The 22,042-nt window shown below is 43.5% G+C and overlaps 1 protein-coding gene across 1 annotated transcript; it reads left to right on the top strand.

Moving 5' to 3' along the window:
- Positions 1-464: 464 nt before the first annotated feature.
- On the top strand, positions 465-20,857 carry ADAMTS13 (ADAM metallopeptidase with thrombospondin type 1 motif 13). The gene is made up of 30 exons (XM_050714535.1): positions 465-539; positions 860-926; positions 1,754-2,034; positions 2,241-2,382; positions 2,754-2,893; positions 3,512-3,595; positions 3,681-3,805; positions 4,576-4,722; positions 5,049-5,183; positions 5,721-5,871; positions 6,184-6,288; positions 6,764-6,915; positions 7,043-7,106; positions 7,670-7,796; positions 8,020-8,168; positions 9,548-9,668; positions 10,357-10,437; positions 10,706-10,887; positions 11,347-11,482; positions 13,218-13,347; positions 14,036-14,225; positions 14,916-15,033; positions 15,396-15,525; positions 16,123-16,302; positions 16,887-17,091; positions 17,625-17,934; positions 18,283-18,429; positions 18,923-19,099; positions 19,445-19,629; positions 19,907-20,857. The coding sequence occupies exons 1-30, from the start codon at positions 465-467 to the stop codon at positions 20,063-20,065; spliced, it is 4,395 nt and encodes a 1,464-aa protein (XP_050570492.1). The 3' UTR covers positions 20,066-20,857.
- The last annotated feature ends 1,185 nt before the right edge of the window (positions 20,858-22,042 follow it).

The raw sequence follows: 22,042 nt of genomic DNA, 5'->3' as shown, positions 1-22,042 counted from the left end.
GTGTGGCCACCATCAGGGCCTGGCTCGTGGTTTCGAGGTGCTGGGTCTTGCCATGCCTCGCAGTCTGTCCGAGTCCACCTGTGAGGCTCCAGCATGGTCGAGGTGCAGGGAGCAGCAATGCACAGGTTGAACAAATTGGAGCCCAGTTCCGCCCCCCACCCTGCAAATTGTGCCTTGTTTATTTGGCTGCTAAAACTGGCCCAAAGCTCCTGTTATGGCTGTGCTCTTTGGCTGTAATAAAGCTGCAAACGTTGCGCAAAAGCTCTGCCCCTACAGCTGTTCCTGTAAAACCTCCCGCAGCAGTTCAATTCCCCCTCGACTGTCCCTCTCTGCAGAAGATCAACTCGCCTGTTTGTTTAAACTGTGTATTCTTCACTTCCGTTCCACGTGATGCCTTGGGCTAAACATTTTAATCACCCTTGGGCCAGAGTTTACTCTGCAGCACTGGTTGCAATTCTTCCAGCATGATCATCAGCTTGATGATCCGAGCTCTCATGATGTTCCCTCTGGGATTTTGTTGGCCGTCCATTCTCCAAGAGGTAAGTTTGACCTCCAGAAAATGCAGTTTCCAGGAAGCCTTTTTTATTTCTAGGAAAAAAAAAGGAGAGAAAACACAATGTGTTCTAAGCCAAAATGTATCAAACCTCACTAATCAAGAAGATAAAGTTATTTCCTCTGGGTGGCCATTGTGCAGCATATGCTTAGTGCAAAATAAAACCATTAGAACTTGGCATCGATACTTGTTGAATTGTTTGCTGATGTTCCTTCTCGGTTAGGTTCAGTTAAATAATAGTCTTGTATCCATTTGTTTTTCTTTAAAAAAATAAATAATAAAGTCAAGCCATTCTTCTTCTTGCAGAAATTTCTCAGAGCTTTGGATCCGGAAGATATTTTCTCTTATTTTGGAACCAGCTCAGTGTCTGATGGTATGCAGAGCTCCTTCCTTCTTGATGTTGGAACACATTTGTCAGTTTATTTCTAATCCCGTACATTTGATAATGCTAAGAACACTTATTAACTAACTCTGTTCTGACAAGCATTTAGCATTTCTGAGTTGTATTACTCAGTGAGGTAATCTGTGTCTCAGTGTGTTGAAGAACTGGGTCAGTATTTAAAATCTCCTAAAGGAGATATGATAAATCTTTTCATGCATTTCTGCTACAGTCCTCATTCTCTGTATTGGTATATTTCTACAAGATTAACGCATCCAAGTCATCTGAATGGGAAGCTATAAACTAAGAATAGCTTTAAATGCACTTGTTATTTTTTTTAAATAAACAGATGGAGAGACTAGCACTCTAGGTCTGGATTGGTGGTAGTTCAGAATAAAGATACGTTTTGAACTCCCAAATTCTTGAAGCAAGGATGTTGTTGACTTGTGAGTTCATCTAGCGCACTTTCCAGTGTCTCTGTTTGGGTTATGATTATTCTCACTCAGTAACGCTTAACATCTGAGGAAGTAAAACTGTCTCAGCCTTTGTCAAATGAGCCATTCTCCTTAACAAGGGAGCAGAAGCACAGATAAGTCAGGAGCTAGTTTCAGAGCTGTTGTCTGTTCCCAGTCAGAGTACCCTGCTTTGGAATAGTTGAACGCACAGAAGTTCTTTGACTACTGGCAAAGTGACCTCAAAAGGCACAGATGTCAGTTGGAGAATAATTTTTTGCAAGGATACAAATTATTATATTTGTTTTCCATGTATCATCATTTCTTATAACCGTTCCCCTTGTTCTGGTTTTGTTTCATTTCTTTCAGTACCCGAGTTTGTGGTTGCTCAGCCAACTTGCCCTTGTAAAGAAGAGCACATTGGGCTGACATGTCGAATTCAACATTGCTCCATTAAGGCTTGGGGAGAAGTCTATGCCTTTGAATTTCTAGAGGACCATGCCCTCGTTTCTTCTTCCTTTGTGATCAATCAAATGGTGAACTCTTCTTTTAGCGTACTGAAGCAATTCTCAGGCAACTGCTTTGCAGGTGGAAAACCATCGCTACCTCCTGGGGCTGAGTGTAGAGTCACTTACTGTGAAGGGCAGCTGGTGAGTATGCACTGAACTTACCAGCTTTTTTAACAAGTATTTACAGCCTTTGCAGGTTTGTAGCTTGATGCCCCACACATGTGTGAACCATCCATTTAATAAATCTGAGCATTACAAATGAGAAGCAGGAAGGATATGATACAGTTCTCCATTGTAGTAAATGTCTGGAATAACTCAGAGATGGAATTTCATTTCCTTTCCTTTAGCAAGGAGTCGTCATTACAGATGAAGAAAAGATTCACATCAGGCCTGTCAGAAACAAAGATATGGCCCTGCTGAAGGATCTTGGCTTCTCCAGTCCCCACATTCTCTTCAGAAGTGCCAGAGTAGAATCAAATACAGCAAGAGGTAACATATTTGGAAAGGAAGCCCTGGTTGTTCTGCTCTGAAAAACTGTCTTCTGGTAGCGGGGCTGCTTGAATGAGCTGAGGGGAAAGATTTGTATCTGCAAGTATATGATTATACTTGATAAATGGCTCTGACCTCATTGAGATGTAAACAATGTTTTTCATTTAGGTACTTGTTATTTGGATAATATAAATATGTTACCAAGGGTGCGGACAGGTGAAGAAAACCAACAAAAGTGTGAAACTTGGGCAAGTGACTGTGAAAGTAGTCATCTATCAGTACTTTAGTCTTTCTGGAAGAGGGAGTGGATCTGTAGGATCTTATATGCTGTCTTGCATTTTAAACTCCCTGCATCCCTTTTTGCTGTTCAGCAGGGCAGTTTCCTTCTCGCCTGCAGAAGAGGGCTGAGGGAGCTGTCAAACATCTGGAGCTGATGGTCGTAGCAGGTCCCGACGTTTACTTGCACCACAAAGAGGACACGGAGCGATATATTCTTGCAAACCTGAACATTGTGAGTAGTTTTCTGTTTGGACTGCCGTTCCAGTGTAAGAGCTCACAGTGTTGCAGGTAGATCTAGCTCTGTGGATGCACTTCCAGAGGTGTTTGTGGTTACCTGCCCCTATTACAGACCACTGCTTAAGTGCAGGGTGTTTCTTTGTGTTTCATTGGGACTGCACATCAAGCTTACCCTTGTTGAAAGAGCTTCACAAGCAAAAGTGAATGTTAAAAGCTCTTCATTTCATTAGTAATCTAATTACACAGATAATATAAGATACAGTAGCAAGAGTTTTATCACCAGAGACTTGATTCAGTCCCTCCAGTCCCTCTCGATTTCAGTGAGGTTAAGCCAGATCCATTGAATTTACTCTCCTACCCTATGAAATTTGTTTTCTGTGCGGATTTTTCTCTCTGTTTCAGAGTAGCTGATGAATCTAACAAGTTATCGTCAATTGACAGATTTATTTTTTTTTTACATTTATGTTGCTTACTTGATTGTACTTCCTGGTGATGTTATATTTGCCCTTATAGTTACCATTAGCTTTGTAATGAGTGCACCCCTGTAATTTGGAATAGATACTGAAAGTCACCGAGATGACTTCTTTACTGAATCTTTTCTGTATCTTAACAGGGGGCAGAGCTGCTGCGAGATGCCTCACTGGGTGGTCATTTCAGGGTTCATTTGATGCAAGTGCTTGTTTTGAGAGAACCGGAGGTAAGCAGGGAGGACTCTGTTCAGATGTTGTCTGGGGCTTTGCTAAAAGCTGTATGAAATGTGCAAATGTGTGATCTTACTTCAGGTGGATGTAAACATCACAACGAATATCACCTCTTCACTAATCAGTGTTTGCGAGTGGAGCAAGAAGGTCAACCCCCAGAATGACTCTGATCCCCGGCACGCTGACATTGTGCTGTATGTGACCAGGTACTGGAGCTCCACTGTCTTGGCAGGAGACTGGAAATGAGTCTGTTGGTGTCCAGCTACCAGCACAGTGACACTGGTTTGCACAGAACCTTTGAAGATGGATTGATTCTCCAGCTCTTGGTGTGGTTTGTCAGAGGTGCTGTTTCCTCATTTTCTGGAAGAAACTGGAATATTTCCCAAACACTGACCAGGCAGACTCAGTGAACATTGTGTACTTCCAGTGCAGCACAGTCAAATCCACTGCAGCTTTTTGTGGGCAGAAATGTTGAACGATAGCTGCAAAGGAAAACCCACAGGTGTTTACAGAAGTTTTCTAGTGCTACACAGATTTTCTCGGAATCAGACATTTTGTCTGACTTTCAGACTCCTTGTTCTAAATTTCCTTGACTAAACGTGCTGAAGACAAGCTTTTCTTGAATGTCATGGCTTTGGTTTGGTGCTCTTTCTTCAAAAAGAGGATGACACTGCTTTGTCTTTGGCAAATAGGTTAGGTTGTTTCATTCTGTTCTGCCTGTCTGGGGATGTGAGGATTTTTTAAATGTAGAATCACCAAGAATTTCGAACAATAGGGATTTGTGGGACCCTTCTACTACCATCTTGCCCTGTGGAGCTTCATATGACAAAAGAAATGTTAGCTAGCTGTCTAAGTTAGACCAGGAAGGTGCAAATAAATTTGTATGAATATCTAGTCCTGACTTTGTTAGTTGCAATGTTTCTTTGCTCTTTCCTCTGGAAAATGTTTCTTTGCTCTTTACTCTCCCTTACTTTAGGTTTGATCTGGAGTTACCTGACGGGAACAAGGAGCTACGTGGAGTGACTCAGTTAGGGGGAGTCTGCTCCTCCTCCTGGAGTTGCATTATTACTCAGGACACCGGCTTTGACCTGGGAGTCACCATAGCCCATGAGATTGGGCACAGGTCAGTGAGGAAAGTCAGCGAGCAGCACAGTTGGGGGAAAACACTGCCTGGTTTAAAGGATTCAGGAGAAAGTAAAGGATCTCTTGTCATAAAAGGGGGTTTCCTATAGATTATTCAAAATTTTTGGAAAGAGTTCCTTGCATTTCTTGCATTCCTGCAAGTTCTGCAACACTTAAAAGCTGCAGAGAGAAATCTTTTTTGACAACTGTAGGAGGAAAGGCTGCAGAAGGAGCTCAGCCCTTGCTTAGAGATCAGAGAGAATAGGGGTGCTAAGGGAATGAAACCTCCGGGTTTCTTCTCAGGGCTCGGTGCTTTTTCTGTTACAGCCTTGGAATCCCCCATGATGGTGAGGGGAATCAGTGCAGCAGCAATGGTTACATCATGGGTTCAGCAGGAAACCACAGTAGCATTGACCTTGCCTGGTCCCAGTGTAGCCGAGAAGAATTCCTGGCCTTCGTCAGGTAAGGGAGTGGTTGAGTTTTGTGTGCATGTTGTGGGAGCACAGCCCTGTGGGGGAGAGTCAAGGAATAAAGTAGGACTTTCTTAGAAAATGAGGAACTGTGATGTATGTGGGGTTTGTTTTATTTTTTATCCCTTGAGTCTGTTGCTGAGGTTAAACCCAGTCATCGCTTCAAGTAGCTGGAAATTGCTTTGGTTAGCGACTAACATGCCTGGGCTGCATTGGACTCCTCAGACACTAGCTCACCCTGGAAATTTTATTTAAAATGTCAGAGCGCCTAGGTCTAAACATACACTGTGGGCTGTGAACTGGCTGGGTGAGGAACAGGCTTGGGTTTTTGTTTTAACCTCAGCAGTGGAGAGCTGTGAGTGTCTCCAGGCAGCTGCTGCAGCTAAATCCATCACAGCCCACAGTAAGCATGTGTTGTCTGGGAAAGCAACAGCCAACTCTCAGAATGAAACTCAGCAGAAGTTTGCAAACATGTCATTGTCCTTACTACCCACAGCTGGGAAAGTGATATTTCTTATGTCTGTATCAGCACAGGCCAAACAAACTGCTTAAATGACCTGCCGGACATGGACGGCAGCATCCCTGGATGGAAGCCTGGCTTATACTATGGAGCAGATGAGCAATGTAAAATAGCCTTTGGGAGTGTTGCAACCGCATGCACCTTTGCTGACAGCAATGTTGTAGGTAGAAAGTTTCTGTCTTGTTGGGGACAACAGGGAAATGTTCTGGAGCTGAGATTCAGGGAAAGGGAGCTAGAGACTTTGTTATTACAAAGGGACTGAAGGTACTTTTCTGCCTCAGATTTCTTGGCAAAGAGCAAACCTTAAAAGGATTTTAAAATGCTTTTATTATTTCCGTTGCTGGCCTTCATCCTTTTTGGGTAGCTGTGGGGACATCTGGGACATGCACCATTTAAACTGAGCAGCTTTTGTGACGGCAGTGTTGATGAGCCTAAGTGATTAATTGAACTCCTTGTTTTTTTGTCACACCAGGACATATGTAAAGTTCTCTCATGCCACGTACAACCAGGAGACAAATCCAGTTGTACTCGGCTTCTTGTTCCCCTCTTGGATGGTACAGAGTGTGGAATCAATAAGGTGAGGAGGCTGCTGATGCTCAGATGATGAAAAGAGTGGGTGCTATGGAGCTTGTTAGATAGCAAGACACTGTCTGTGGCTGGATGTTACATGGGACTCACTGCCTCTTGGACAGGGAGCTAAGGCCACACACTCAAGTCACAAACTGGTACAAGCTGATCTTGGTGTTCCATGTTGTCTTTATCTCTGGAGTTGCTTTGCAGTCCTATAGCCCATATCTAAGCTCTTCTCCAAGGCTTTGCTTTCTACTTGAAATGGCATAAGCTCTTTATTTAAATCTCAATCTCATGTTATCCTATAATTAGGAAGGGGACTTTTCTTTTCTAACCTCTTGTGAGAAGGTGCCTTGTTCATCTTGGGATTCTCTGTGACAGTCTAGCTTGCCAAAAGAGGGATTTATTGCCACCCTTGCAGAAGCTAGCTCCGCTGGGTTCACTGTGGTGCTTCTGCCAATTTTGTGTATTCTTGGTCTCAGTGGTGCTTCAAGGGACGGTGCAGCTCTCTGGAAGAACTGAACCCCATGGCTGTAGTCCATGGGCAGTGGTCCAGCTGGAGCCCCTTTTCCTCCTGCTCCCGCAGCTGTGGAGGTGGAGTTGTGATAAGGCAGAGGTTCTGTAACAACCCCAGGTAAGAGGTGTGGGTCTGGGGAGTTTGCAAGGTCTCTTGGCCTTTTCAGGGCCAAGATGTCTGCATTTTGCTTTTTGCTTGGGATGAACCTGCCTCTGTAGAGGAGCTATTTTTCTGTCATTTTCAGGCCTGCTTTTGGGGGACAGGAGTGCCAGGGCAGCAGCATCCAAATGGAGATGTGCAATACTCAGGTAATGCAGCTGATTGCATCTTAGGAGCTTTTTTTCTTAATGCTGTTTAACCCTTTGAAAACTGTATGGTTTGGAACTTCTCAAAGCTGATTGCTGTGGGAAGAGAAACTAAAGATCTGGCATATTGTCTCCATCTGTTTGACAACAGGTGAGGTGTTTGTTCCACTGTGTCTGAAGACAACCGTGTTATTTAATAGCATTGTTCATATGTAATGAGGTATTTTCTCTACACCTTTATAGCAGGACAGATACCAAGAAAATAGTGACTCATGTAATGCTAGTTTTCTTCAGAGGGACATTCTTATATTGTTCCTATTTTACTTATTACCTCTCCCCCCCTCTTTTTTTTTTCTTTGTATAAACAGCAAAGATCAGCTTCTGAACACAATTCTCTGCGTATCCTGTAGCCTCACTTTAAAGTGGTATTCTTTACTTGTAGTTGTTCTGATGTTTTCACTTACCAGCCACTGTTTTCTGCCTATGGCTAGTGAGTGAAATGCTGCTTGGGATTCTGTGCTCAATAACTTCTTTTCATTACCTGTACAATTCTCTCTGGGATGCAGGCCTGTTTGACGACCCAGCAGGACTTTATGGCTGAGCAGTGTGCAGCAACAAATTTAAAGCCGCTGTATCTCACCAAAGAAGTGCCATCCTTTTATACTTGGACTTCTGCTGTTGGCTTTGCCAAAGGTAAGGAAAGGCTGAGAAACCATGGTTTCTTTGTGAACGGGAGTTCTGATGGGCTTAACTCTACTTCCAAACCTAAAGGCCATTTCACTGATGGTTTTAGTTTCCAGGTGAAACCTGGGTGCTGTTTCTATCAGATTCTTTTGACTTCTTCCCATTGTTTGATGGCCAGTTGTGTGTTTTTCTGAAAGAGTAACTCCTTGGTCCTCCTGTCTGCCTCCTCCAGGGGACATGCAGTGCAAGCACATGTGCAGGGCCATTGAAAATGAATTCATGGTAAGCCGTGAAGACAGTTTCATAGATGGAACCAGATGCGAGCAGGAAAACTCTGAACACAATGGAGCTTTCAGTCTGTGTGTAATGGGAAGCTGCAGAGTAAGTGATGAGAATCCAGGTGAACCTCTGACATGTAATCTGTGCTAAGTCACTTGAGTAGGAGCCAGGGGAAGAAACACACTGTGTCCCAAACAACAGAGGGAGTCCTTCTCAAAAGAAGAGAGTTTTGCTGTAAGCTTATTGGATGTATTCCAACTAATCTAGTGTTGTCTGTGTATCCCCTGCCCTCTAGATAAGACATTTTGCTAATTATGCATTAATTAGATAAGGCTATTCATCCCTAATCCATGCAGCAATTGGTTTACGCCCTCTTTGAAGACATGTTGTTAGTTTTTCAGTTTACATGTTATAAATAGCCCTAGAAAATGCTGACTCTGGAGAGATGTTACATGATTTGAACATATCTGGTCAGTGGAAAAGTAAGGAGGAAAACCTAGGAATCATAGCTCTGCAAATTGATTGTTGCATCAACAGTAATTAAAATTGAAGTATAACTTTTTTTTTTTTCTGGATTGGAAGTGAGAAAGGCGTTCTTTCTCCCCCTCAATGTGTGGATGTTAGTAACTGTGCCCACTGTTGGCCCTGTTGTTTTGTTGTCTGTGGTTTCAAATATATACTTTGTAAATTTTATGTTTTTCTGATTCCCCCGGTGTTCAGAATGCTTTGTAATGCATTTCCAGCTAGTGAACAGCAGAGGGCATAGGCATAACCTATTCTGATTTCTGCCGTTCTGTTAGCGATAGTGATAAATATGTATGTTACAGCAGCAGCCAAAGCCTGGTATCAGTGCCTCTAGCATAAATTCAGCAGTTGCACATGTTTTGCTGCTAAGCCTGCTGAGATCCTCCTGTAGCTTTGTGTAAATTTGTCTTGCTCATAGGAATGAGGATAGAATCCCTGTTCTGAGCTCCATGGAATTGAGGGACAGGCTGAAAGATGTGAGCTGGGTGTGTATTTGGGGAGCTAAATGTTCCTTTAGAACCTAACGCTCATGTTTAATGTTTTCCTGGATGCTTTTCTTTCTTTTTTTTTTTTTTTTTTTGCCTCCAGGAAAAGACCATAGAAGAGAGAGTAAAGAGCTTTAGATTTAGGTCTAAATCTAAATAATAATAATCTAAATAATAATAATAATAATAATCTAAATAATTCAGGAGAAATCTTTCTGATCTGCTTTTTATGGGAAAAATGAATTCATACAATTGATGCAACTTTGTGCTCTCAGCTAAGACTTTCCAATCCCTAGCTTTGTAAGCTGCTGCACAGCATACCTAGGTATAAATACACCTTTGCCTGTTCGTCTTCTTGAATTCAAATCACAGATGAAAAAGGCAGTTTGAGGAACTCGGGCAATGTTGCTTTCGCTTGCTTGTTTTCTTCACAGAATAGGCCAATCTTGACAGACTCTCCTCTTTGCTCAGGCATTCGGGTGTGATGGCCGGATGGACTCCAAGAAGATGATGGACTCTTGCAGGGTCTGTGGGGGCGATAACTCCACTTGCACCAAAGTGAGCGGATCTTACACAGAAGGAAAAGCTAAAGGTGTGTAGTCCTCAGCCTCAACGTCATGGTACTGTTTGTAGGAGATGCACAGCATATTAAGTGTTCTTAATTTTCTTTATGTGACTTCTTGTTTCTGCTTCTGCTTGTTCTTTTTTTTATGGAGGATATAGTTTTGGAGTATGGGTAGTCGAGAGAAGGGAGCTAAGATGTGTGGCAGTCATGTAGCCGTTGTGTGGGCACAGTGACTTCTTTTCACAGTTCTCTGGACATGGATGAGAAATGTAGCCATTTGGGAATTCATGCAAATTCATGGGATCTGAGAGCTGTGTCAGATGCTGCCTGAGATGTTAAACATCCACTTGGGAACTGATCTGGCTCTTGCAGTATCACACACAGATATACGTAAAAAGAGCAAACGGAAAATGAGAACAGAACACAGAATTCAGTTGTTTTGTTGTCTGTATTCATCGTTACTGTGTTCAAGTCAAGCTGATACAGCTAAGGTCAGTGTGAATTTAAGCCTGTTGGCCATCACTGTTGTATCTTTATTTTTTTAGTATTAGCTATATAACCTCCGTCTGCAATAAGATCTGTTGCTGCCTGCAAGGCTCGTCCTGCAGTAGATATTGAGCTAATAAGGTGAAGTGGGGTTGTAATCCCTTGACTTCTTAAAACAGGTACAGTGGGGGAAGGTGACCTTATGTTCTTTTTTTTCCCATCCTTTCAGACTATGTTACATTTTTGTCCCTGCCTTATAACACCACCTTGGCCCATATTATCAATCAGAGACCACTCTTCACACATTTGGGTGAGTTGAATGAAAAGGAGAAGAGGGAATACAGGCAGGGCTCAAACAAGCTTGTAAAAACAAGCAACACAATCTGGGAGGAAAGTTCTTGATGATGCACTTTTTGTGGGATGCTCTCCGGTGGGAAGTGGTAGAAGCCATGCCCTTTGAGATGTCTGATTTAGATCAAACTGGTTTCTAACAAATGGGCAGTGTGTAGCTGCCAGCACCAGGGGCTTCTGTGTCTGCATCATATCACTTAACCTCACTGCTACTTTTGCTCCTCTAGCTGTGAAGGTTAAAGGTGAGTATGTGGTTGCTGGAAAGGGAAAAATCTCATTGAATGTCACCTATCCATCGGTTCTGGAGGACAGACAGATCAAATACAAAGTGTTTCTCACCGAGAACAACCTGCCAAGCCTGGAGGAAGTCCATGTGGATGGGCCAACCCAAGAAGAGATTGAAATACAGGTAAATAAACATAGAGTTGGAAAGGGGCCAGTCAGAACTTACCAGGCTGAATTTGTGTGGCTCGGCTGCAGTGCAGAGCCCAGGTGTGTTGGGCTTTGTGCCCAAAGCTGCTGCAACTGGTGTTCTCTAAGCGTGATGGCCTTCCTCTTTTTGGGAAGTGCTGAGGGTGTACTGCCTACAGGCTTTCTGCAGGCCTGGGCGGTGGGTGTGTGGGGAAAAGGCATACTGAGTTAAACCTTTTGCTTGGCTTAATCTTTTTTTTTTCTTTTTTTTTTTTTTTTTCCACTGCCCTGTGCGCAGAACTCACAGTCTAAGTACTCTCACTGTGTCTGGCAAGAACGGATTGCCATAGCATTAAGGCTCAGGACTGGATGGAAAGGGGGACTATATTCTCTTGTCTGTCCTGAGAAATGACCCTGAACCGATCTACATATTGACCACAACCTTTTCTTTCATTAGGTTTATAGAAGGTATGGGAAAGAATATGGCAATGCCACCAACCCAGACATCACCTACAGCTACTTTGTGCCAAAAGAGAATCAGACATATATGTGGATTCCTCAACAGGGGTCATGTTCAGTGACTTGTGGGGAAGGTGAGGCAGGAGTACTCAGTCCTTACTTCTTATGGAGGTCTGGACAGACTTAATTTGGCTGGCTGATATTCACCCAGATCTTCAGAAATAAGTGTGACTTATCAGTGGTAGATACTTGGTTAGAAGTTATTAAACAACTGAAATTAATTTAAAAGTAAATGCTGGAAGTGAGCTCCAGTTGCCAGTGCTAAGCTGAACTAAGGAAAAGGGCAGTACAGCTTTTGAATTAAACTAGCAAATCAGTGAATGAGCCGAATCGTCAAAATGATATTGAAAATGTTTTATCCTGAAGAGGATTTTTAAATTGTTTTTAGCCTACCTTCTGGCTTTAAGACTCAATTTCCTCAGATTTTTCAAAGTTATTGAAGACTGTAATTTGAAGTTGGTTAAACATCAAAAATCTGAGACCGAAGTATCCAGTGTCTAACTAAAGCCTTGGAGCTAATTATAAAGATTCCTTCTTAGAATTCTATTCCTGTGTTGTGGCTAATCCTTTCTGTCTCCCTGTAGAAATCATAGTGCAGATTGTAACAGAACGCTCTGGTAGATGGTTTGACATCTTGTTTACCAGATAGTACAGATGACTCTGGCAAGCTTTTTGAGACTTCTACGACAAAGATTTAGTAAATACATTACAAGTCAATCTTTAGGACTAGTTATGTCTGGAGAGCTTTTCTCCGGTAGATTCTGTAGGTGAACTGTTTGCTGAAACCCTGAGGTAGAGAACTCAAAATGCTGTAAAGCCTCCCAGCTAATAGAGTCACTAAGAGAAAATTGAGAAAGCTGGTTCTTAAAATAACAGGGAAGGCTGAGAATCCAAGATGAAATTGTGTCTTGAGAGCTGAAAGTTGTGGTCAGATCCTCCTTATCAACAAACGTTATTTGAAAACAAGATGGGTAGTGAAAAGATAACATTGCTGACTTATTCTTGACATTTTGCTTCTCGGGGTCGTGCCCTTTGGGATGCAGGAATGCCTTGTTGGTAACTCATTCACTGCAAAGGAGGCTCTCTACAGCTTTGCTTATAACTTTTTTTGAGTTTGGATCTTCACCCAGTTTACCTGTTGAGCTCCTTTCTGTAATGTCTTTCCACAAATCTGGAGCAAGTTTATTTTGAACTGGGCACCTTGTTAAGTTCAGTAATGTTAAAAATCTTGTTTATAGCTGTAATTTATGAATATTCCATGTCTTGCATGGCACAGGAACTGCAAGTCTGCGATTTCTCTCCTGCTACTCCTAATCTGGTTCTGAATATTGATGATCACTCTGAGGACATTGGCATGGTGTTGTCTGGGTACAGGCGCTGTGTGACGATATTACATGATAAGTTCTACAGGAAGTCATATGGCTGACTGTTAGGGCTTATTTTCAGCAACCTGTCTCATCAGTCAGACATCAAGATCGTTTGAAGTAATTTGGACCAAATTATGATTGATATCCTTGCTCTTGCAAATGGCCAGTTTAGAGTGATCTTTCCATTTTGACAGTGGATTATCCATCAAATTTTTCATCTTCTGGGGTGTTCATCTTGGAAAGTCACTTTAAAACTCTTGAGGAAAAGTTACATCAGAAATACGAATTTTGTGTGTTTTCAGAAGGTCTGCATTCCCAAATATACCATTTTTTCCTACACAGATGATTTAGATAAAGCAAAATTACAGGATCTTCCTAAAATCATAGAGGTGAACTGTTCACTTTGTTTATAACTTCCTTTCCTTTTCCTTTTGTATCCCAGGGACACGACCAGTGAATCACGTGTGTTTTGACCAGACAAAGAATGAAGCAACAGAGGATCAGTTGTGCCTGGAATTCCCACAACCCCTTTCAAGGCACGAACCCTGTGCCATGGAACCATGCCTGTACAGGTTGGTGTTTCTGAAAGCTAATCTGAATTCTCACTTTGCTTGTCCTTTCTCTGCAAGTTAACCCAGTCTCTGCAGTTTCTTTTGCATTGCACAAGGTGAAAAAAAGGAGAGGTGTAGAGGTAGTTTCTTCCTAATTGTAAAGACATAGCTGATTCCAAACCATGTTCTGTCTTCCCTGGTCCCATGAAGTAACTGAGATGCCAATTGAAGGAAGGAGAAATAGCCTTTCCATTTTTCATTTATTTTTTACAGTAAGTCCACTAAGTAAAAATAATGCTCGTATACTTTGGGGGCACGGCCAGTGGAAGATGTCTGATCACATCCTTTCCAACACTGTGCAAACAAAGGTTTTATCTTATTGTGGAGTACATCCTTGTGTTAATTAGACTCAAAAGAGAACCGAGAGCCAAGCCTGCACAGACATTGATCTCACGGACATTTTAATGTTTAATAAAAGGGGATTACACTGTGAACTATAGTTCTTTGGCTTAGGTGCTTTTAGCCCTAGAGAGATGTCTGTGCAAGGACTTAAATTTCTGGCAGTCATTCTCTCAATCATGTCCAGAATAGGCCCTTGAAATAGAGAAGCTGAGTACTTTGTATGACCCATTTCTGCAATCAGTGGCATGAGTAATAAACCTCTGTGATTCAGATGAGAAATAGGGTGATACGATTACTTCCCATTTAGGTGGAAGATATCTCAGACAAATGAATGCTCTGCTGTCTGTGGAACCGGCATTGCACAGCAGAATCTGACCTGTGTTCAGCTTCATAAGGGGATGGAGACTGTTGTGGATGACAGCTTATGTCCAGCAGAAGAAAAACCCCTCTCCGTTGTGCCGTGTGTGGTTAATGTCTGCCCTTTGGGCTGGGACAAAGTGAGTTTATTGGCTTGGCTTTCAGGAGTTTTACTGAGACGTTGAGGCTTGTAACCCACAGGAGGCTACCAGTTGGAAAGCACCGCATTACTACAGTAGGCTGGGATGGTGGTTTATAGCAAGGATGTCCGTCCAATTAAAGGTTCAACTTGTGTCTTTAGAAAGCTCTGTCCCTTTTAATTTATGCTGCTGGATTCAACAATTATTAGTGGTGGTTTGTTTATGGCAGCTGTTAACTTGATTCCTTCTTTGTTTCTCCTCAGAGCCCCAAAAAAAGTCAGAAACAGAAATAACTGTTGTTGCCCTGATAAATACTTCACTGTCAAACAGAGAGGTTCTGACATGGGAGGGAAGAATACTAACAGGGAAGAGGACTTCTCAGCACTGGACGCCTGGTCCAAACCCATACTGGGGAGCCACTGCCAGGTTTATGTTTACCAGTGAGGAAGAGACTGCTTTAGGCATCTCTGTTCAGCCTCAAGTAGTGTTAATTTGGATGGCTCTTGGCTGTTGGAAGTCTTTATTCCTGGGACTTAAATTTGTATGCTCTGCAAAAATGGAAAAACTGCTTAAATGTGCCTGTGAATATGTTGTGGGTTTGATCTGGAGGTATCCCCTGGCTTCATTACATCAGGACCCATGGCAAAGCAGGTGCCAGTGTTGGTTTGGTTCTTTTTGTTCTCTTCTGAGGAGGAAGACACACACTTGCTTCAGACTCTGGAGTCACTTGGACATATCCAACTGGAAAATCAGACTGTGTATGTCTGGAGCCCTCTAGCTGGAGAGTGTTCAGTGTCCTGTGGTAGAGGTGAGATCTTTCAATGCTGCAGAAAAATGTTACTTGGCTGTACGTGTGAGCTCAGACCTAGGAACCTCAGGGACCTGGTCATTTCTCCTCTACAGATCAAAGTGCATGTGTAGCTGTGGTCACAAATTTCTTGAGTCTGGAAGAGACAAGGGGGTCTGGCGCAAGACATGGAATAGTTTAGAGGGCTGTCTGGCTGTTGCTGTGTTCCAGAGTTGGGGAAAATGAGTGGAATGAGCATGCCTGGGGCTTGAGCAGTTTGCTTGTTTTGTACACACAGACGTGGTTGGCACTGCTTTTGTTACTCTGTGCTTATTTTCAAACCTTGCATGCATGCCATGGAGTAAACTTGGTTCCTTTTCTAGGTGAGACTCAGATACAGTATGTATGTGTAGCTTTTGACACCAAAGAAAAAATCCAAGAAGAAAATTGTCATCCAGTGCCAAAGCCAGAGAGCAGGGTGGAAGTCTGCAATCTCGGTCCCTGCCCACCAAGGTAAAGCAGTTACCGAGGGACCATGAGCCAGTTAGAGGTTTTTCCTTCCTATTTGTATGTCCAGTGACATAGCAAGTAAGGGTTGAGCTACTCTGGAGATGTTATCTTCCTCTCCTCAGCTTTGAAAGCAAGAGAATGCCCTGGCTAGCCAGCTGCAAAAACAGTAGCAGTGGTCCATTCTCACCAAGCTAACGGAGTCTTTCCTGGGCTGGTATATTCTCAAGCAGAACTAAGTGAAGTCTTTGGAGTTTAAGTCCAGGGGAAAACTGAAAACCTCTGAGGAAGTGGGAACAAATAATCCATGACTGCAAAATGTGGTGACACGTTTGCCAGCCACGTGGCATCAAAGAACGTAGCTAGTATTAAATGCTCTAAGAATCTGGGGTAGCTGCTCTGAGAACTAGAGGAAATTGATTGCACTTTCTTAGGATTTCAAGCCGCACTCAGTGAGGTGACTGGTGATCTCTCCAATATTAGTAAGTGTGTATGTGTGCATTAACAGAATTCTGGGTGTACTTCTATAGACTGGCTGGGTTTAAAATCCGGGGCGGATGGGTAGCAGCTGGGGGTACTCACTGACGGCTGCATTGTTCCCAGGTGGCATTACAAAATGGGCTCATGCAGTGCAAGCTGTGGAGGAGGTGTGATGCACAAGGTCCTCTACTGTGCAAGGGAAACCGGGGAGAAGGCAGAAGAGATCATGGCAGACACCCAGTGTGATGGTTTGCCTCGCCCAAAGGAGCAGGAGCCATGTAACTTGGAGCCGTGCCCCCCAAGGTCGAAATGGTCACATGGACCACACGAGTGGTTGTTTGTAAATGTGTGTGGTGTGATCTAGGGTATGGCTTAGGGTTGAGAAATGGGGCAGAGCTTGCCTTGGCCTGTTTGTTGTGTGACTGGACTGTACTGGGATCGGAACTTTTTTTACGTGCTACAGGATGCCACTCCCAGGACCAAATAACCCTGGGTTGTTTTTTTAATCTGACTGCCCAGAGCGTTGTGCATTTTGGAGGGAGATCCAATTGCTTTTGTTGTTAAGCCTCTCTATGTCACCCTGAGGAGAACTGTAATGGACATAGAGCAAGACTCAATGTATACTTGGAGTCTGTGTGCTTCCTGTAAAATGTGAATGCCCTTCCTTTGGGTCCAACACCAAACCTGTTCTGGAGTGCCTAACCTTGTTTCAGTGGCTGCTGTAAGCACTGCATGCAGCAAAGTGTGTGAGCTGGAGGGGTGAAGGAAGCTGCTGAGAAGCAGAAGGGGGGGAAGGATGGGGGAGCTACATTATGGTCTCTATGGTGAGAAATAATAGAGGGTAGGGATTCATCCCTAACTTCATTTTTCTCCTTGTCCTCTGTTAGATGGAAGACAATCCCGGCTGGCCCGTGTTCCTCCAGCTGTGGGCTTGGCTTAGCTTTTCAGCTGGTCACCTGTGTGCAGGTTCACCAAGGCAAAGAGATTTTGCTGGAGGAACATTCATGTCCTGTGTCAGAGAAGCCCCTTACCAGCATCCCCTGTGTCATCCGAAGGTGCTCTTACGAATGGAGCTTCAGTGAATGGACAGAGGTATCAGCTCCTGTTCAGATGCAGTCCTTGGTTTCTAAGTGCAGCGGTTTTATAGCCATTCACTTTCATAAAGGAAACAGGAGAGAAATACCACTTCTGCCTTGTGTATTTACTTCCCACAGAAATGCTAAACTGTTTCTAGTTTTTTCTTTTTTTTTGTTTTCCACCCATTCCTGTGTCCTTTATTTAGCAGCTGTAGGTGTGCTTCCTGCATTTTTCAGCTCAGGTTTCGGCTGCTGTTTAATAATGATCTTTGGCATGCATTCTTCTGGAATGCAGATCTTCTTGGATCTCTTGAGGAAGTGGTTCTGTAGTTCAAAGATACAGTTTAGAGGATCCCCTGGGAGGTGGGCCGGCTTTGCTATTCCCATCTTATAGCTGGTGAAACTAGAGAACTAAAAGGCCAAGTGGCAGAACAGCATCAGTGAACAACAGATCAGAGCCCTAGATCGTGCCTGAGCAAATAAATGTATTTATTTCTGAATACCAATTGAAATATATGTATAAAGGCCTGTGGGTTTCTTCCTCTGCAGTGTTCAACTTCATGTGGGAATGGTGTTCAGACACGGCAGGATTTCTGCCTCAACCCGCTAACCCGTAAGCACGTGAACCCCATCTTCTGCAGGCACTTCCCCAAGGCCATCGTGCTACGTGGCTGCTTCGCAGGGCCCTGTCCTGAGCAGGTGGTGGGGACCAGGTCCCATGGAGCAGAGCTGCAGACAGTGACACCAGCCATGCATCCTACGACAGCTGCAACCGTTGAAAGGGAGAGATATAAGGACCTGGATCTTCCTCCTTCTGCCGTGCCAGCTGTCCCTCAGGAGCAGACGGAGACCAGTGGAGGTGAGGAGGGCATGACCAAAGGGTCGAGATAGCTACTTACTGTGTGTGACTGGGTTCCAGCGACCCTACTGCCATACACAGACAGGAGCACGGGAGGGAATGCGCCTGCTTAGGAGGGACCGTATGCCATGAGCTGTCCATGCTGTCTGAGCCAGGAACAATTACTTCCTTCCCTCGACTTCCCAAAGCTCTTCAGAGTTGAGACTCTGTGGGGCAGCAACTGGCTCTTCCTGTGCTTTACCTGGAAGGTGGGCACACTGTTGGCGCTTGTCTGTTTACTGTGCCGTGAAAGGACTGAGTGCTGTTATCAGCAGCTGGATGTGTTTCTTGTCTGTCTCTGTTTCACAGGTGTCTGTGGAAAGCTCTTTCTTAATGCCACTGGGGTCATCAACATGACAGGTGTAGACAGAAGTGAGTGCACTGTGGCCATTGGACGTCCTCTAGGGGAGGAGATAACACTCAGCGTTCTGGAGAGCTCCCTGAACTGCAGTGCAGGTACTGCCCAGGGCTAACTGGGAACTAGCCTGGCCCTTTGGGAAATCTGCACATCGTTTGCCTGCATGCTTTGGTGCCCTCAATGGTTTTTGCTGCCTTGTGTAATCTCTGAAACCATTTTATAAGTTTTTCTGTTCCACCAAGTCTTTGCTAGACGGGACTAAACTAAGATGATGCCTTTCCTCTCCCTACATGATGATTTCGTATTTGTTATTATTATTATGATTTTGATAGATACGGGGTTAAAGGAACTTATGGGGTTAAAGAAGCTTCCTACTTTGGCCTGTTAAAAACTATGTAATGTACCCTCTTGTTGGAATCAATATGGTTAGATTAGTTAACTGGACTGTTTCATGAAAGATTTCGATAAGATAGGGGCAAGAAGCATAAATTACTTGGTTTCTGACCTATGTAATATAGGAAACTGAACTGCATTCAGACCTATCTCACGTAAAGTAAAGGTGTTTCTAGTCCCTGTGCTCATCCATTCCAGGTGAAGTCGTGTTGTTTTCTGGGCGAATGATGTGGCGGACAGGCTGCAGGAAGCTCCCTTTGTCACTGATAAATTCCAGAACAAATACATTGATTGTGAAACAGCGTGTTTTGCTGCCAGGAAATGGTGTTGTTCTTCAGTACAACAGCAGAAATGCAACTAAAAAATATTACCAAGGTACCTCACTGAAAGCTTCGCTATTGCTTTAAATTAGGGGACCCATGGCAAGGCCTGCAGAGTTCCATAGGTCGTGGTGTCTATGGGAATCTATGGAAACCTTGCTCCATCTCTACGAGCTAATAAGCCCCTTTTCAAGGAGTGTCAGAATGGATACTATCTGTGGACTGCCCCTCTGTTTTAAAGGCAAGCCCCCTGCAGGTGTTTGCTTATGCTTGGAGGTTCCCAGATGAAAATCCTCAGAGAAACTTTTCTGTCTGTGTTTAATTTAAACCATTTTTTTTCTCGGAGATACTGGACACATCTCTAAATCATTTTTTCTTCTGCTCCCCTTCCCCCTCTCAGACTGTGACAAGCAGCTGTTTGGTCCCCGAGGTGAAATAGTGAATCCTGTGCAGTCACCTGGTCAAAGGCATGAAGCAGTGTGTCGGACCTTCATTAATGTGGCTCCTCAGCATCGCATAGCTATCCGAGCCCTGTATATTGACCTGGGCAGTGAGAACAACCAAACCCAGTTTAATTACATCCTGGTGAGTCAGAAGCCCAGAGGGTGTGGTTTAGATGGGCAAGGACCCATCTGCTCATAAGAGATTTACATCCAGATGCAAAGCTCAGTCAAGATCTGAGAGGTCAGACTGTTATGTAAATGTAGATGTGGGTGAGCACTACTTATGTCTATCATATTTCTTCTAACATTTATATAGGATAGCTTTTCCCCTGAGTGACCAATTGGCAAGACCCCAGTATTTTGTGGATGCTTGACTTGTAGGCTATTATAATATAATGGTTTGGTCTTTCTTTATTCAGATCCGTGACGTAAGCACCATGAAGACAATGGTGTTTCATGGGAGACAGCAATTCTTCTGGCAATCAACAGGAAGCCAAGCTGAAATTGAATTTCACGAAAACGTTAAGGAACACCGAACCAGTTTCTGGGCTGAATATCATGCTGCTGAACCCAAATAAAAGGGGAAGAAAGGCTGTGCTCGAGTTAGTCACTGCTGCCTGCTCACTGCTAGAGGTCACACAAGTCATTTAACCTTTTTGCAATTGCTTCCCCGTCTACTGAGTGAGAACAGTAATATCTACTGACTCTGCTGGGATCTCAGTTAACACATACAGAGTTTATGCAAAAGACACGCAACTACCAAATATTTAGCAAATAGTCCTCATACAGACCTATCTGTGTTGACTGGTATTAATGCAGTGTCTGCAATTAGTGTCTTGGACATTGAGGTCTCAGGGTCCTGCTTCTGTTATATGCTGTGACCTTTTAGGATGATCACTTTATTTCTCAGTGTCGCCTTAGAAACCTCTGTATAGCACAAGTAGCTAAGATTATGGTTTAACAATTAAATTCACTCCCCTGCAGTGGAAAAGCCCGTTAAAATGAGGCACATTGAAATTCTGGGAAATTATAAAGAAAGCAAAGATGTGTAGGGCAGCGGGCTTTAAGAACAAGAGGACTAGACAAATGTATGAGGGCAAGTCGGTTTCTTAGCCCAGAAGGGTAGTGCAACACTAGGACAGGTCACCTGGAATGCTGATGGAATTGCCATCCTCAAATGTCTTCAGGACTTTGCTAGACCAATGCGTGGCCGGCCTGGTCAAGCACTGGTGACAGTTGGCTTTGTAGGGAGGAATAAATGACTTCCCGAGGTCCCTCCCCAGCCGTCACGGCTGCGGTTCTGTTACTGCATGTCTGACGGTGATACCAGTACTTCTTTTCTATGGGAAAAATAAAAGAATTCTGTCTCTTAATGATGGGTTTGGTGCCAAGGGATATTTACTCAGATAATAGTAGCTGTGCTAATAATCTGCTTGTATCTGCATCTCAAAGGAACTGTGTGCTGAGAGATTGTTGAGACTGCGTGATACAAGTTGTAGCAGGAAGAGGTATTTTAGAACAGTGACAAATATTCACTCAAGTTTGACCTAAATATATTTCTAAAGTTGTTGTGTGGTTTGTTTGTTTTATTTAATGTCTTGAACATTTTGAAGGATTCTCCTACTTCGGTACAAGTCCTCATCAAAATCTCAGTGTTCTGCTGAAGGGATCTTTTCCAGACCTGAAGCCTGGCTGGACACGGCTGCCCCTACCCTTCACGCTGGATACAATAAATGGTTCTGCCTGGGCAGTTTTAATCCTACCTCCGCTTTTTTTCAGCTGAATTCCCTGACATCTTTTTGCAACCACAAAATCTTATTTTCTTCAGTCTTCTTAGTAATGGTTTTTGCTGGTTCCGCCTGGATTTTTTTGCTTGCCAGCCTCCAGATTTACGTTCCGTTCCTGGAAGAGCTAGAAAGTAGATTCTTGAAGCAAGATCCTTGAGGAACTGAATATATCAGCTGTCCCACTGCAGTGCGTGGGTGATACAGGCACTGGGCCTTCATTTCCTGTCTAACAGGAGACGTAACAGTAATGAAAAAAAAAAATCCTTTTCTTAATTCTTTTTTTGTAACCTTTTAGCAGATGGGATCTGTCTTCCCACTCAGCTCTGGATCCCAAGTCTCACTGCTATTTTTTGTTCCAGATCAGCTATGCGGAGTCTCTGGTCTGCAGAGATGGGCTCTGATTACTGACTGTACGCTTCATGTTCATTTGCAAAATGTGCAGCTGCTGCCTTTATAATTTCAAAGAATTAGGGGTGTTTCACTGTACCAGTTGTTCGGATACCAACAGGTTGCCAACTGGGACATCTCTGATATGCGAAGTCCTACTTCAACTCCCGTTTTCTAAAAACCTGATTCCATTCAGATTAAGGGGAGTGGTTTGCTTTTTCTTGAGGGCACAATTTTTGTAACAATTTTCACATTCAACTCTCATCCATTCAAAAATTAATTTCTCTTTCCTCTTAGCATACACAGGGATAACAGCAGGTAGTGGTTAGGGGAAGCAGAACCCAGGGCTCCTGCTCTACTTCTGACTTTACTGCCTAACAT

This window comes from Cygnus atratus, chromosome 19 (genome assembly GCF_013377495.2).
Source record: "Cygnus atratus isolate AKBS03 ecotype Queensland, Australia chromosome 19, CAtr_DNAZoo_HiC_assembly, whole genome shotgun sequence".
NCBI lineage: Eukaryota > Metazoa > Chordata > Aves > Anseriformes > Anatidae > Cygnus > Cygnus atratus.
The sequence above is the reverse complement of the archived record's forward strand: the minus strand, read 5'-3'. Positions and strand labels throughout refer to the sequence as shown.